The sequence below is a fragment of the Tursiops truncatus genome, chromosome 19 (assembly GCF_011762595.2).
Source record: "Tursiops truncatus isolate mTurTru1 chromosome 19, mTurTru1.mat.Y, whole genome shotgun sequence".
NCBI lineage: Eukaryota > Metazoa > Chordata > Mammalia > Artiodactyla > Delphinidae > Tursiops > Tursiops truncatus.
Window position 1 is genome coordinate 58352703 of NC_047052.1, and position 16124 is coordinate 58368826.

Consider the following 16124-nt stretch of genomic DNA (forward strand, 5'->3'; position numbering starts at 1 on the left):
CCCACCCCACAAAAGGAAGAGGCAGAGGCCATGCAGTAACATTCCCCTTTAATAGCCTGGCGGGACCTCCAGTGGTGCAGGGGTGGGGTGCCGGGTGCCCAGCCACCCTTGGCCTCCCACCCCAGAGCCCAGATTAGGGGGGCTGGACAGCACCCAGCGTGGGGCTAGACAAGCCAATTCATTTCCCATCGCTGAGCGGGTCGGGGGAGGCAGCGCCGACCTCAATCACATGGTGGTTTAAAAAAAAAAAAAAACTAGGAGCGGGTGGCAGGGAGGGGTGGCAGGTCAGGGCATGGGATTCCCCCACCGGCTGCCCCATGCCCCCCCCCACCTGTGGCCCCCAATAAATATTTGCAGGGGACGCCGGGGCTGGTGGCCCTGGCAGGGGTGTGTATGCGCCAACCCTATTTCAGGCAGCGCTCGAAGTAGGTGGAGCCAATATAGCCACCCCGCATGGAGCGCTGCACGTTCTGCTCAAACAGCCTCCGGTTGTTCTGCAGGACCTCGGCGGCTTCCTTGTTCAGTGGGTCTTCAGGGTTGGGCTCCTGTGGCCGGTATGGGTGGGGGTCAACAAGCCCAAGGGGCAGAAGTCCAACCTCCCCCAGCCCCAGCGCCCCCGCCCCTACTCACCAAGAAGAGATACTGCAGGCCATAAATTATGGAGTTTATCGTAAGGACTGGCTTCCAGTCCTCTCTGTGGGCAGAGAACATCATGATCAGGGGCTGGTGAGTGGGAAGCCGCCAGAGGCCCTGCTGGGACCGGACAGATCAGGCCCAGGGCACGGGACAGTGCGGATGGGAGAAGCTAGCAGGAGAGTGCAGAGAAGGACAGACCATGGAGAAAGCCAAGGTCAAGCCACGAGGAAGAAAATGTGGAGATGAAGAGACAGAGGAACACGCACCACAAGGGGTAAGGAATGGACAGAGACTGGTGTAGTGCAAGGCCATGAAGGGTGCCTGGCAGGCAGGGCTGGGGGGAGCTGTGGAGGGCTAGTGCCCTCACCTGAGAATGTTGAGGCAGACGTTGCCCTCGAGGTCAATGTTGGGGTGATAAACCATCGTCTCACACTTCACCTTGGGGGGGTCATGCGGGTAACCCTGGCCCACCTGGCTCCAGGAAAAGAGAGGGGAGGTGGATAGGTGCCCCAGCAGTGCCTGGCCGGGGCCTCAGCTGTTGCTTCCTCAGCCCAGGGAGCCACCCCGGCCCACCGAGACTCACCTTAAAACTGAACACAAACTTCCCGCTCTTGTAGAAGCCCTGTGAAGGAAGAAAAGAGGAGCTGGGATCCCATCCAGCAAGGCCTGGCAGGTGAACCAGGTATCCCTACTTGAGGTGGGGCCACCCGCCGTGCCTGGGAGTCCAGCTGAGTGTGCCCTCACCTCATCAGGACAGATAACCAGCTTGAAGTTGAGGAGGTCGTCTGGATCTGAGAAGCTGATGTCGCACGTCTTGGGCAGATTCAGCTCGTTTATGTCTAGGTGTTCACAGCAGAAAAGGGAAACAGAGAGAAAGAAAGAGGGAGAGAGAGGAGGGTGTTCAGAGCAGGTGCAGGTGCCAGCAGAGCCTCCATAGCCTCCTCCAGGACCCCAGCTTTGTCCTGGGCAGTGGGACACATCCCCAACCCTCTCCCTGCTCTTTCTGCTCCCCAGTCTCCAGGCAGGCTCTTCTGGATCTATAGAACACCACAAACACACATGTTCAATTGTGACTGTGCTTGAGCTCCTGGCCCAGGGTAAGCTGAATCCACAGCCCTAAGTCCCAGCACCCAACAGCTGGGTCCCCCCGCAACCCAGCTCCTAAATGCCCCCACGCCCATGTGCCCTCCAAGAGCCTCTGACTACCCCACACCCAGGATCCCTGGCCATAACCCCCACCTTCTAGAGGAGTCCCCAATTATCTGCCCAAACTCAAAGACCTTTTTCCCCCTCCACACCCTAAATCATCCCCCCACCAATCCCTGGTCCCCAAGATCCATATACTCCTCTTTCTGCCTATCATCCCAAACCCAGGTTCCCATCTGACCCCCAGATCTGTTAGTTCCCAGCCCTCCTACCTTACACTGTTCTGACTATAAGATTTCCAGCATCTCCAGCACCATGGTCTAAACCCAACTCTACTCCTATCTCTAATCTCTGGCACCCACTGTCCCTCCCTCCTCCTCCTGTCACCCTAAACCCCAAATTGCCATGTGACGCCCCCCCCAGACCCACGAAACCCAGGCCCCAGAACGTACTTCACCACGCCTGACTCTGATTCCCACTGACCCCAGCATAAAACACTAAATCTCCCACTCGGATCCTCAATCCTCGGCCCCCACTATCCATATCTCCTCTGCCTTTCACCCAGGTTCCCGTCTGACCCCGCAGACTCTCGAGTTCCCGGTCCCCCCACTACACTGCCACCCTCAGATTCTCAGTCCCTAATATCAGACATCTGGCTTTCCAAATACCTTCAGTGCCCCATCCTCGGCCCCGCATCTCTGACCACTTCAGTGACTATTAGTCCACCCCTGATCCCTCAATCCCCAGGCCCTGATCTCCGATCCCCACATCCGCGGCCCCCCCATTTCTGACACCTCTGACCCCTGGCGACCGCATTACCCCAAGCCAGGCCCTGACCTCCGACCTCCACCCCCATCCCGACTCCTTACCCTTCTGGATCCGCAGCTGCGCCGCCGACGCCTTCTTGCTGCTGCCCTTGGTGCCGCCCGCCGACTCCTCCTCCTTCTTCTGCTGCTTCAGCGAGAACAGCTTGATCATCCTGCCGCCGCCGCCGCTGCCGCCCCTGCGGGGCCCGGGACCCCGGCCACCCGGCCCCCCGCCGCCGCCGCCCTTGCCGCCTCCGCCACTCGGACCCGCCGCCGCGGCCTCTTCGGCTGCTGCCGCCGCCCGCCCGGCCTGCCGCGCCGCTCCGCGCCCACCGCGCGGCCCGCGTCGGCTCCCGTAGTCGGCTCCGGCCTGGCCCGGCGCCTCGGGCTCGCTCGGCAGCACTCGGGCCCACTCGGCTGTTCTCGTGTCCGCTCGGCCCCGCCCCCACCCGCCGCTCCCTCCTCCCCCTCGCCCGCCCCGGTGTCCTCAGGCCCAGCGGCGGCTGCGGACGCGGGGTCCTCAGGCCGCGCCACTGGCCCGTTCACTCGCTCCCTTCCCGAGGGGGTTGCGGCTCGGGTCGGAAGAGGGAGGCGGGGGCTGCGGTGGCGACGGCCGTGTACTGGAGGAGGGTCGGCTTCCGCGGCAGCAACGGCTTCGGCGCGGAGGTCCGCAACGGCCTCGGGCGCCCCACCGCTTCGGATATTTCCGCCGCCTGCCCGCTTCGGCTCTTTCCGCCCGGCCTGCGCTGTGCGCCTGCGCAGCCGCCGACGCCACCGCCCCGCGTTGCTCCGCGATGGGACTTGGGGATCGGGCTCCTTCGGCTAGGCTCGAGTATTTCCGTTCGCGCAGGCCGGGCCGGCCGGTCACTTCCGGGGACGCCCGCGGGTCCAGGGAGTGGGGCGGTGTTGCCGCCATCTTTAAGTGGGGCAGATGCGGGCAGCTTCGCTTGCGGTCCAACCATTCCCACTTGCACTTGTGCAGACGGCGGCGTAGGCGGGCCAAACGAAGTACTTGGCCCCGGGGGTCACAGACTGAGGCTGGGTCAGGTCAGAGCCTGAGCAAGGCAGGGGCGTTGCCTAGAGGATGCGTGGTCCAGCACTTTCGGTGTCCCATCGCAAACCCAAAGAACCCTCTCGCAGAGAGTCTGGCTGAGGTAAACTAACAAATAAAACGTGTATTGTGTCAGAGAGTAGGAAGCACTGTGGAGGTTTACACAGGCTGACACACTTCGGAAGCGGAAAGTGGGGAGGGCCACGCTCTGCGCGGGTCTACAGTTCCAGCGGAGGTGCCCTGCGACCTTCCGCCGGCTGCGCGTGAGATGTGGGCGGGGCCAATCTCCCCTCCAATCACGGCTCAGCGTGCCTCGGCGGGGCGGGAGGAAGCGGCGCGGAGCGGTTCTGCGATTTCAGGCTGTCACCAAGGGAACCGTCAGGCGGTGAGCGGTGCCGCGAGGGCTGGTTGGGGCGGGGGGCCGGGCCCGTGGGGGCGGCGGGGGCTCTGTCTCTCAGCCTGCCCGCGTCCGAATGAGGCTCCTGCCGCACGTCACATCCAGTCGCTGAGGCCACGTGCCGCCATCATACGGACCACCAAGGGAGAAGTAGTCGCGGCGGCCCAGTTGGGCCCGCGCTGGGGGTGGGCAGGCTCAGTCCATGGCCTCCTCTTGGCGAACGACCCCGGCCCCATCCTCACCCCAGGGAGTCGGCTCTACGCCTTCGGGTCTTGATTTGGCGTCCATCCCGGCCCCAGCCTCCTCAGAGGCCCTGCCCAGGTATCCTCGGCGTCTTTGGGCTCCGTGGACTGATCCCAGTGGTGTCTGTGCAGCCGCTCCCCCTTTTGCCCCTTTCCATTCTCTTTCCACCATCCCACACGCCCCTCTTCAGCCCTGTAGTTGTCCTAGCTTCACACTGCCAGCTTCGTTGACTCCCCTGAGAGCTGAGCGCTGGAGAGGCGCCGGAGTGAGGATGGGAGATCAGAAGCTGCAAACGGCTCAGGTTTGGGGCTGACAAGATTGCAACCATCCCAGGGTTCTCAGGCTTCAGACATGGCTGGTCCTGGGACCCAGAGGGCTCTTCCAGACTCAATTTCCCTCTCCCTCTCCGTTCTTCTCATCCGCTCTGCTCTTGCTAATTATTTATTTTTGTACAGGACGTGAGGGTTGATGACCGTACTGTGGTTTCCAGCCAAAGTCTCAGGGGTGGTTTCTATTGGCCAGCCTGGTTCATGTGCCCATCCCCAGGCCAGTTGCTGAGGCCCTTCCGCTAAGGTCCCATCTGGGGATGGGGAATTAGTTCCCTGGAGAGGACTAGCCAAAGCTTGACTCACATGATCTCTGATCTTGTGGCTTCCCCACCGTCCAGTGGGAGAAGACTTGACCATGCAACAGAATGCTAGGCAAAGGGGGCCATGGTTTCTGGACCAGGGAGGAGGGGATGGCCTCATCCCCCTCATCCCCTCAACCCAGGGGGCTGCGTTGGAAGTGGTGCAGCTAAGCTGTATATTCCTTGTCACCTTCGTGGCCCCCACTCAAGTGGCAGAGAGGCACAGGTGGTTTTGGTGGCAAAGGTGCCTGTGGCCCTTGGGCCTGCAGCCTCTTAGGATGCAACCTAGGGCTTAGCGCATGCAGAGGTCCTGAGGGAAGCTGGGGCCAGTGCCTTGGAGGGACTGGGCAGAACGTGGCGGGTCAGTTGTGAGGGTGGAAGTGCACGTAGGGTTGTTAGCGTAGCCTCTGGGAGCTGACACTGGGAAGAAAGGGTCTGTTTGGGGAACGAGGGAGCAGGAGTAGGCAGGGGAGAGAGGCTGGGTGCCATGGGCCTCCAGGCTGGAGATGGACGGCTGGGATCAGAACAGTGCTGGGGGGTGGAGAGAAGTGGATAGATTCGGGAGGCTGGGCTTCTGGTGAGAATAATTGGATGGACGTGGCATGGGGAGGCTGGGCTTGAGAGTGAACAACATGGGCTCAGGTACAGACAGTCCAGGGACAGGCTGGCTGGGCACTGTTGTAGCTTTCTTAGATGACCAGTACTTAGGTATTCGTCTCCTGGGTTCCTCATATGGCTCTGGCCAAGTGGGGCGAAGTGGTCATTCTGTCCAAGCCCTCAGCCCTTGATGATAGTATGGTAACACTTGGGTTCTCGACCTGCAGCCACATGACTGGATTGCAAAGGTGTGCCTGACCAGCTGCAGAAATGACCTTTCATGGGTGGCCCTCACATAGCTGTTCATGTTGACTTCTTCTCAGAGGGTTGTTTTGGCAGATGGGTCCATGGACTTCTCAAGGCTTCGGGTGTGGGGCCCTGGCCGGATGTCTCCATGCTTTTCATGTTTGCTGTAATTTTTCCTGTGTGGAATTTCATGTTTTTATGTAGTTGTGTCTGCATAGATTTCCCTTCATGATTAACACGAAGATGATCAAAGATGAGAGCTTTCTTGTTTTCTTTGTTTCAGATTATAAAAGTCATACAAATTGTAAAAAAAATATATATATATATATATAAGCCATGTTACAGGATTTATAAAGTTCCGGCAACATTCCTCCAACCTGAGACCACTGGCTACCTCAGTGTTCATTCATGTGCCTTCCCTGATCTGATTCTCCCAGCCCCTCCCTGCCTTCCTCTCCCCTCTGATTCTACAGATTCTAGACCAGGTTTCCTAGAATCCCCTTTGTGATCAGAGAGAACCGTGAGTGCTGTCAGAGGGTCCGGGGACGCCCCACCCCTGACTGTGCCACACAGGAGTGCCCCTGCATGGGGGGGCTGCTGACTTTGCCAGACGCAGTAGATGCCAGAGTGGCTCTGGTCTTGGCTAGGGCTAGACTAGCGAGGAGGTGGGGAAAAGAGAGGAATGGGGGGGGGGGAGGAAGGGGGGCTGAGGCAGGGAGCATGCCTTCTCTAGCATGTCTGTAGGAAGCCTCTGGCCCGGGCTGGCTTGTCTTTCCCTGATACCAGGGCCCAAGTCTTGAGGGGATCAGGGTCACTCAAAGTGGCAGGGGCGAGCCCAGCTGCACTTCTGGAAGAAGCTTGGACATACAGGCCTAGAAGGGCTGTTCTGGAACCTCTAGGCCAAGGGCAGGCTGACACCCTCCTAGAGTGGGGTTTAAGTCCCAAGCCAGACCCTGCTGCATGAAGATGCCCTGTTTGGAACTGCCTTTCTCCATTGTCTCTGGCACTTACAGCACCCATGGGTGGAATGGGGGACTGTGTCAAGGCCTGAACAATAGGATGGAAGGGGAAGATAGGGCAAAAGAAGCAGTGGCACAGGAAGAGGTTGGAGGGTTCCAGAGACACCGGCCCTCAAGTCTGCAGGACACTGAACTGGAACTGGCAGTATCTGTCCATCTTCATGAAAGCCGCTGCCAGCTGTGCTTCCTGTGACTAGTTACTGAACACACGATAGATACCTCCCACTGTGCGGGAGCCCTTAGGGGCTGTGCGTGGGGCCAGGGAGGGAGGAGAATGGCGCATGATGGCAACGATCACCAGAGGGCTGGGGAACTGGCCTGGGGCTTGCAGCCACCTGCGGGTCTCGGACTGGCTGGAGTCTGCGGGGAACAGAGGAAAGCCTTGAAAGAATATGGATTCCCAGGTAAAGCCTTGTAGCTTTTACACCTAAGAAATGGCTCCCTAGGTTTAAAGTTTCATAAACACATATCCTCAGGCCGGCTCTGGCATGCTGGACACCAGTTTGATACTTCAGCACCTCATGATACTGGCTGCCAGTCCACGTCCTCATCTGGCAGTTGGCTTGGCCGGCAGACGTGTGGGTCGAAGGGAACATGGGCAAATAGTACAGGAGCCGTGGTGCAAGGAGGGCACCCCACAGATGTGGCCAGGCTCTGCTAGGGGCCACATCTGCAGGGGGCTCTGGCTCTTACAGGAATCATGTGGTTGCAAAGAAAGTGGTGGACCTGTGGGGTGGGCAGAGAGGGACCCAGGCAAGTGGGGAGGAACTGAATTGGTGCAGACCCAGACGCAGGTTCCGTGTACTGTTTATTGAGCACCTACTGGGCACCGGGCCCTAAGAGGGCTGGCTTGTACCCACGTGATCACAGGCCTCACAGCATCCCCGCGAGGTAGGTGTTCTGCAGCCCCCCCTGCCCCCCCCCCGCACGAAGGAACGAGGTGAGGGCGGAGAGGGGGTGCAGCGCGCACTGGCTACTCTGCACTGTGGACGCGCTGATGCTGGATGAGCTTGGTGCTCTGGTGGAAGCAGCGGCCACAGTCCTGGCAGGCAAAGGGCTTCTCGCGCCGGTGGGTGCGCAGATGCTGCGTGAGCGTGGGCCGCTGGCGGAAGGCTTTGCCGCACTCGGGGCATGCGTACGGCCGCTCGCCCGTGTGGATGCGCCGGTGCTGCGTGAGGTTGGCGTGCTGCCGGAAGCTCTGGCCGCACTCCGGGCAGGCGAAGGGCCGCTCGCCTGTGTGGATGCGCTGGTGCTCGGTGAGCCGCGAGACTTGCGTGAAGCCCAGGCCACACTCGCTGCAGTGGTAGGGCTTCTCGCCGGTGTGCGTCCGCTGATGGCGAGTGAGCTTCAGACGCTGGCTGAAGCGCTGGCCGCACTCAGGGCAGGCGAAGGGCTTTTCCCCCGTGTGCACGCGCAGGTGCTGCGTGAGCGTCGGCCGCTGGCGGAAGGCCTTGCCGCACTCCGCGCAGGCGAAGGGCCGCTCGCCCGTGTGGATGCGCCGGTGCTGCGTGAGGTTGGAGCGCTGCCGGAAGCTCTGGCCGCACTCAGCGCAGGCGAAGGGCCGCTCGCCGCTGTGCACGCGCCGGTGCTGCAGCAACACCGAACGGCGGCCGAAGCGCTCGCCGCACTCCACGCAGCCGAAAGACTTGTCGCCTGTGTGCACCGCCTGGTGCTCCAGCAGCACGGCGCGCCGTGCGAAGCTCTCGCGGCACTCGCTGCACGGGAAGGGGCCTGGGGGCTCCGGCGCGCCAGGAGGCGCCGGGGGTGCCGCGCCGGGGCCCGGGGGGTCGCCGTGGATACGCTGGTGCTGCAGCAGGTTGGAGCGCTGCCGGAAGCTCTGGCCGCACTCGGCGCAGCGGAAGGGCTGCTCGCCCGTGTGCACGCGCCGGTGCTCCTCCAGGCGCGCGCTGCGTACGAAGCCTTGGCCGCAGTCGCCGCACACGAACGGCCGCTCCTCGGTGTGCGTGAGCTGATGGCGCAGCAGGTGCGAGCTGCGGCTGAAGCTGCGGCCGCATTCGCCGCACACGAACGGCCGCTCTCCCGTGTGTATCTTCTGGTGCCTCAGCAGGTTGCTGCGTTGGCTGAACACCTTCCCGCACACGTCGCAGCGGCCACCTCGCACGGCTCCGGCGCCTGTGCTGGGGCGACCTCGACCCCGGCTCCGGCCCCTGGCGGCACGCCAGCGAGCGGCGGCCAGCCCGGGGCCCACGCCCTGGCGGGGATCGTACGTGGGGTCCTGCTCACCTCCCGGGTCGCTGGAGAGCACCAGCGCGTGTGAGAAGCCACCTTCGAGGGAGGGTGACTCGAGTCGGCCCGTGAGGCTGGCCACGCCGAGGTCCCAGGGGAGGTGGATGTGGGGGCTCACAGTGTCTGGGCCAGCAGAGATGCTGTCCATCTGGAGTGTAAACCCTGCATTGCAGAAGGGGATCCACTCATTCATGACAGAGAACCCACTTGTGCCCAGAGCCACTCCAGCCCTGCAGAAACGGTGCGAACTAGAGCGACCTGAAACTGACCAAGGAGGCAGACAGAAGTGACGTGGGCAGGGGCAGGGGTTGTATCTGTGCAGGCTTCCCTAAGGAGGTGACAATAGGACAGACCCTTGCAGGAGGTGGAAGACTGAAAAGCTGGGGACAGGCTTTCCAGGTCTGACTTAAGTTTGTAAAAACCGCCTTTCTGGAAGGGCTGTAGGGCAAAGGTGGGGCAGGTGGCCCTTGCACTGTCCGGGTGGGTGATGATGGTTTCCACAAATGCAGAGCTGTGGGTGGGTCTGAGGGAGGCTGGAAGTGGAGCCAACAGGAAGGGAATAGGGCAGGGGACAGAGGCAGGGAATGCAGGCAACCAGGACTTTTGTCTGCCGTGCCTTCCTTGAGATGCCACGGGACTCCCGAGGGACAGAGGGCACGCACAGGCTGTGGGGCACAGGAGTCGGGCCCAGTCTGCCGGGAAAGGTGAACACGGGTGCCGTGGTGTGTACATGGCCTATGGAGTCCTGGGCCTGCATGTGATCAGACAGTGGTGGGTGTCTGCGGATAAAAGGAGCAGGTTCCAGCCACGCTGTGAGCACTCCATCATTAGATGTTGGGGAAGGGAGGCGATGTGAGCACAGGCAACGGAGAAGAAGGAAGTTAAAGCAAGGAGACTGGGAGACTAGCAAGGGCTTCAGTAGGTGACAGAAGACCTATCAGATGCCAAAGAAAACTCAGAAAAATTATACTGTGTCAAAGGAAATCATCTGTGCACAGCAAAAACCCTCCGAGTCAAAAAACGAATGACAAACTGCGAACTCTCCAGAGGCAAGGGACTAAGTAACCAGAGTAAGGTGCGCCGGTCAATCAACAAGAAAGACGGACAACCTGACAAACGTGGGGAAAGGGCAGGAAAAGAAAGGAAATGTCACGGATGCTTAAATTCCGTAAAATATGCTCAGGCCCCTCCTAGGAAGCAAAGTGCGTATTAGGGCCGTGCTCGTTACCGTTTCCACAGCCTAACTCCAGGAACCCAAGCATTCGTGTGCACCGCTCGCCAGCATAAACAGAAGCCAGTGTGGCAAAGGGCATCAGAATGTCCAATTTCCCACCCTCTGATCCAACAGTTCCACGTCTAGGTACTTCTCCACCAGTTGTGTTCCCCCTGTGTGAAATGGTCGGTGTAGGAGGTTTCTCAGTTCTCACTGAAAAGTAACCCAAAGGAATGTCAGTAGGGGCCTGGATGGATAAACAAGTGTGTCCACGGTGAGCCCCAGTGGGCTCTATGCAGCTGTCCAAAGAGGAGGGCGCTCGCTGCTGTGTGTTCAAGTGGGAAGAGATGCACGAAAAATGTCAGGCGTGGAACAGTGTGAAGATTAAGCATCCACGTGTGTTTTAAAAACGGGAAGTGAGTATGCACCTGAGTTTGTGTTTGTTCTTCTATGCAGAGAATCTTTCTGGAAGTACGCACAAAAAACCGGTGATGTTGGCTGTTGGGGTGCAGGACCATGTGATACAGGCAGGAGAGGGGCATTCCACTGTATACTCCCTTGTGCTTTCTGAATTTTCTAACACGTGAATGTCCTAGCAATTCAAACTGTTCTCCTGATAAAAGCACCGGCTGCACAGAAGATGTTCGGTTGAGGACAAGGGGAGCAGCCAGGAGACCTTATGGGGAGGCCAAGGTGGCTGAGGTGAGCTGTGGTTGTCTGGGGAAGAGTGCAGCCTGAGGAAAGAATGGGGCCGCAGAGAAAGAACCCGCCGAGGAGCCTGGGGTGGAACTGCCGGTGTGGCTGGAGAGAGCAGAGAGACTGTGGGGCTGTGGGCTGAGAGAAGCAGGTCCAGGCTGGAGTGTCAGCTACACAGCATGAGGCAAGCCTGGCCAGCCAGCTGAAGACTGAAACAGCAGAAGGGGATGTATCACATGCTACTCTCTCAGCTTCAACATGCGCAACTGACAGACAGAACATAAGAAAAGAGCTTTCAAAATACGCGGGGCAGCTCCAAAGCGAGAAAGGACGGTGAGATTCGGGAATCCAGAGCCTGGTGCATGGTGCTCTACAGTGCCAAGGCTGTGGAGACTGAGGATGAGAGCCAGGCTCTGTCATGAAGTTGGGGGTTGAGGACATAGCCTGGGTGAGCCCAGTCCATCCATGGACCTTTTGCTTTCAGCGAGGCTGCAGAGGTATCTCCACTGAATGGCTAGGGGCCCAGATGAGCCTTCCAGTTGAGTTATGATGGACCCTGTGGCAGTCCCTCACCCAGGATGATGCTTTGGGCAGGGACAAACAAGAAGCCCCCAGAGCTGAGCAGGGCAGGCTGTCCACGTGCACCCAGTGGGAGCATTCACACCCAAGGAAACCAAGCTAACTAACAAGGCCGGAAATAACATAAGGTACTTGCAAATTCTCAAAGGATGGATCAGTATCCACAAAACAAGGACGCTATGAAAAAAGAATGAGTTTGGATCCTTGTTGATAAAAAACAGCAAATGGGGACTTCTGGGGAATAATGGTATCTATTTAAATTTGTTTCATTGTGCAACAACATTAAAAACCACCATAAAGGTTTTGTTTTATTCTTTCAAGGCATAAAATCTACAGGGATGAAGAGAAGAAGAGAGGAAACAAACAAATCCCTGATATTTTCTACTCTGGAAAGCAAAATGGGCAAATGGTAACTGTACAGCAGACTGGAGAAGGCGAATAGTAAGTCAGCAGTGGGGAAGACTGAAAGAAATCAACCCGTTTTACCGCAGACGTTGAAAAGTTCAGGAGCTGGAGGTACCAGGTACCTCTGGCCACACAGGTGAAGGGGCAGGGGCACTGGGCGGGCTGGGGAAGCTGTTTCAGAAGCTGAAGCTGAAGCTGGGCAGGGCTACTGCAGGGAACAGCCCTGGGTCTGTCTGCACAGAATTCTGAGGAAGCGGTGGGCAGTGCTGTAGCTGTGACTTTTGGACCTCCTCTCACTTCCTGGCAAAGGGCTGGGTTGAGGGCGGGAGAGGACCCTGAGGGAGTCAAGGGAGTTAAGGGAAGTCACACTGGGCGCCGCGACGCTAGCCTCTCTCCCGGGATGCTGGCAAGAGGCTAGGAGTGCCTTCTTAGAACACTCAGAGGAGAGAACTGAAGATCCTCACAGCAGGGGTACCTTCAAGCAGCCCAGCCAGACTGCCCTACGACTGCTTCAGTGGCATCCACTCATGCTCCACCCACCCACTCACGTTTCCCAAGAAGTGAGTCTCCTTGGGGAGTGAACCCCTCACCCTCCCCTTCCAGCCCTGATTTGTTGTCCTGGCCGATAAGACCCTCACCCATCTGCTCAGAGCTGCCAGAGGGACCAGAGACCACACTGGGAGAAGAAAGCTTAAAAAACAAGTTATCGTTATCCTCAGAGAAATAAGGAAAGATGTTACAACTGTAAGAATAACAGAAAGTGGTTAAAAAAAATGAACGATCAGGGAAAGAAGACACTCCTGGAAATTAAAACTCTGCTAGCAGATATGCAAATCTCAAAGGGGGTCTGGAGGCTATAACTGAAGACATTTTCTGGAAAATAGAGCAGAAAGAAAGGGATGGGGAAATCGCAGTGAAGAGAACATTGGAGGATCTGTCCTAGAGTCCAATAACCAAGTAACAGGCATTCCAGAAACAAGAGAACAGAACAATGGAGGGGAAGGAAATCAAAGAAACAATGCAAGCCAGTTTCCCACAACTGAGAAATGTGAATTTCAAATTTTAAGGGCTCACCAACAGTGGTGCTAAAAAATGTTTTGACCCGGTTTCACAGCAATTAAAAAAAAAATGTTTTGAGAGAGAGTTAATAAAAAGAATTCTTCAGCCAAAATTCAGTGTAATACAAATGTGTTTCAGATATGGACCATAGCTCAGAACTTTACTTCCCACACCAGAGTTCACAGGAAGGTTCACCAGAACAAGGGGGTGGGACTTCCCGGGTGGCACAGTGGTTAAGAATCCGCTTGCCAATGCAGGGGACACGGGTTTGATCCCTGGTCCGGGAAGATGCACATGCTACGGAGCAACGATGCCCGTGTGCCACAACTACTCAGCCTGCGCTCTAGAGCCCGCGAACCACAACTACTGAGCCCGCGTGCTACAACTACTGAAGCCCATGTGCCTAGAGCCCGTGCTCCGCAACAAGAGAAGCCTCTGCAATGAGAAGCCCGCCCACAGCAACAAAGAGCAGCCCCCGCTTGCCGCAACTAGAGAAAGCCCGCACGCAGGAACGAAGACCCAACGCAGCCAAAAAAATAAATAAATAACGAGGGAGTAAACCAACGTAGAGAAGGGGTCCAGAGAACAGGGAGCCTGGCCGACGGCAGACCATTGTAGGCTGCGTGGCTGAGGTGGACAGCACAGGGCATCTGGCCTGAGAGCAGGGAACCGCTCTGTCTTGCCCAGTCCCCACCCTGTGTCAAGGTCCCCCCTGTCTGCCTACCCTGTGTACTGACTGCTGTCCCTCTCTGCCCCGCCCCCCAATCAGTGGGATGCAAGCCCAGAACCCGGGGGCCATCCAGGGTGCCGGGGCTGGGAGCGGACATGGGGAGCACAAGTCCTGCTCTCAGGAGGTTTTACTGGGGGCGGGGAGCAGCAGCTGGAGGGGCCATGAGGTTAGTGGGGGGCTTGGCTCTCGCGGGCAGGAGATGCTGAAGCAGGTTGAACGCTGCAGGCGATGGAGGAGCTCGGGGAATGCCGGAGTAAGGGGCCCATCTGAGCAGGGCCAGGAGTGGGATGGTCCGGGGTGGTGCTGCCCGTGTGGAGGGCCCCATATAACTCACCCGGGGAGAAGATGCTCCCAGCTTCCTCCTGCCACAGGGCCTCAGGGTGCTCCGTCCATGAGGACCCCTCAGGCCCAGTCTCACTATGGGGAGAGGCCTGGTCCAGCGCCACGCCACAGCCCTGAAACCACAGTGGTCACTGCTCGCCTGTGTCTGGCTAGGCCCAGGGAGGGACCTACCCAACCCCCACCCACTGAGGCTCCCAGAGCAGGGGCTCACCTGGGCCTCCTCAGGTAGGACAGTGGAAGTGGCCTCCTGGGGGTTGGTTAGAGGCCCAGAGTCCAGAAGCTCTGGAGAGGAAGGGTGGGGTCAGGCAGCTCCAGGGGCTCCCCACCCTGCTGCCCTCTTCAGTGGTGTGCCAGGTGCTGGGGTCCAGATGGGGCAAGAGCCGGGTGTAGACTTGGGGCTGGGCATGTCAAGGGGGCTCTAAGTGTCCACACAGGAATGGCAGAGAGTGTGGGTGGGCATGTCTGACACTTGTCTGGGAGGCGGATGAGAGAAGGGAATGCTCCCCAGCACTTTGGGGTCCTCCCTCCGCTGTGCCCACCCATACTCCAGCCTTCTGTCTGCTCTCGAGCAATCGGCTAATGTCCCCCAATGGATCTCCTCAGGGAGTGAACCCCACATGCCTCCCACACCAGGAAACCCCAATAGCCAGCTCCATGCCAGCTGAGAACATGGAAGGAACCACAGTGGTGACAGTTGGGCTTGGCACGCGAGGGATAATGACGGCCACTGGCTGGGCGGGATGTGGGGACCGCCAATGCATGGGCACGTTACCTACCCTCACCTGGATCCTCTGTAACCCCAGGCTCCTCTTTCACCCATAGGCCCAGTGACGACTCCTGTGTGGCCCCACGGGGCATCTCAAGTCCAGGTTCTGGAGTCCGAGGTGTGATTTGAGGGAGGGGCTGGAAGTCGGAGGGCTCCATCTTCTCTGATAGCACCTCCTGGCCTTGCACCTGGACTGTGACCTGGGGAGGTGCCCCCCACCATCAGGAGCTCAGGTAGGGAGTTCATGGGCATCCACCCTATCTTGGGACCCCAGGGGTCCTGACTGACTAGGTCCTCTAAGGACCCATGTCCACCAGGGACAGAGCAAGGAGCAAAGGGACCACCTGCAGTTGCTCTCCTGCTGCTGACACCCACCCTCTCTCCCCACCCTGCATCCCTTGTCCATGCCTCTAGGTGATGGAGGGATGGGCCAGTGATGCTGGCCCTGGAACCCCGTCTGCCCTCACACAGGGTCTGCTGCAGGTGACCACTTCCAAACCACAAGGGGCCAGTGTCTGGCTGAGCATAGCACCTCCCAGGAAGAGGCGGAGATGCATACTGTTCCAGCCCCGACCCCAGGGCCACTGACTCACCCATCTCCGGGGACCTCCTGGCTCTCGGCGCAGGCCCTCGACCAGGGCAGCGGCCTCCTCAGGGCTGCCTGGCTGCTGTCCCCGCACGCGGGCCTGGATCTCGGGGGGCAGCGCGCCCAGGAACTGCTCCAGCACCAGCAGCTCCAGCATCTGCTCCTTGGAGTGCACCTCGGGCCGCAGCCACTGGCGGCAGAGTTCACGGAGCCGGGCCAGCGCCTCGCGGGGACCCACTGCCTCCTCATAGTGGAAGTGCCGGAAACGCTGTCGTGCAGCCTCTGGGCCGGGATCCCATGGGGCGGCTTCACCCTCCTCCTCAGACTCCTCCAGCTTCACCGTGATGGGCCCCTCATCTTCTGGGGGTGCGTGGCCCGGGGAGCCCAGAGCTGTGGGCCTCATTGGAAAGACCAGGCTGGAGCTCTGAGGCCAGTGTCTCTCCCTGGGGGAGGAATGGGATGAGGCTGCTAGGATGAGGACAGTGGTGACAAATGCTTATTGAGAGCCTACTGGATGCTGTGCTGTTGAATCCCGAGACCTGCCAAGTGGAAGGAGGATGAGGAAACGGAGGCACAGAGGCAGTCCCGTACCAAGGAGCTGTGGGGCTGGTGAGCCCTCGGTGAGCCTCTCTAGCTGGGCCTGTGCAGAGTCTCTGGTAGCCCCCTGTTCCTGGGCTGCTTCTTAGGCCCAGAAGGCACCTCGTCTCTCCCCCAAAGCCCATGCTTCTTCTA

General features: G+C 59.2%; 2 protein-coding genes across 3 annotated transcripts; both read right to left on the reverse strand.

The window, feature by feature from the left end:
• Positions 1-31: 31 nt before the first annotated feature.
• On the reverse strand, positions 32-2998 carry UBE2M (ubiquitin conjugating enzyme E2 M). The gene is made up of 6 exons (XM_033844831.2): positions 2652-2998; positions 1381-1475; positions 1220-1258; positions 1004-1107; positions 631-694; positions 32-545 (listed from the first exon to the last, which is right to left on the reverse strand). Exons 1-6 carry the CDS (start codon positions 2758-2760, stop codon positions 405-407), a joined length of 552 nt encoding a protein of 183 aa, XP_033700722.1. The 5' UTR covers positions 2761-2998; the 3' UTR covers positions 32-404.
• Positions 2999-7560: 4562 nt separating this feature from the next.
• Positions 7561-15795, reverse strand: MZF1 (myeloid zinc finger 1). 2 transcript variants are annotated; one of them, XM_033844816.2, is made up of 5 exons: positions 15400-15795; positions 14823-15006; positions 14252-14322; positions 14033-14153; positions 7561-9178 (listed from the first exon to the last, which is right to left on the reverse strand). In XM_033844816.2, exons 1-5 carry the CDS (start codon positions 15793-15795, stop codon positions 7743-7745), a joined length of 2208 nt encoding a protein of 735 aa, XP_033700707.1. In that variant the 3' UTR covers positions 7561-7742. The 2 variants fall into 2 exon arrangements, with proteins under 2 accessions (XP_033700707.1, XP_033700706.1); XM_033844815.2 differs by having other exon boundaries at positions 14817-15006.
• Positions 15796-16124: the final 329 nt, after the last annotated feature.

Bases quoted from the DNA above. Each gene is read 5' to 3' on its own strand.
- UBE2M (XM_033844831.2), bottom strand. From the start codon at position 2,760: ATGATCAAGCTGTTCTCGCTGAAGCAGCAGAAGAAGGAGGAGGAGTCG. The intron at 1,259-1,380 runs GTGAGGGCACAC...CTTCCTTCACAG, and splicing joins TGGTTATCTGTCCTGATGAG to GGCTTCTACAAGAGCGGGAA. The intron at 546-630 runs GTGAGTAGGGGC...TACCGGCCACAG, and splicing joins GCCTGCAGTATCTCTTCTTG to GAGCCCAACCCTGAAGACCC.
- MZF1 (XM_033844815.2), bottom strand. From the start codon at position 15,795: ATGAGGCCCACAGCTCTGGGCTCCCCGGGCCACGCACCCCCAGAAGAT. The intron at 14,323-14,816 runs GTAGGTAACGTG...CTTCCTCTCCAG, and splicing joins TACAGAGGATCCAGGTGAGG to AGCTTCTGGACTCTGGGCCT. The intron at 9,179-14,032 runs GTGAGTTATATG...TCTGCAATGCAG, and splicing joins TGGGAGCATCTTCTCCCCGG to GGTTTACACTCCAGATGGAC.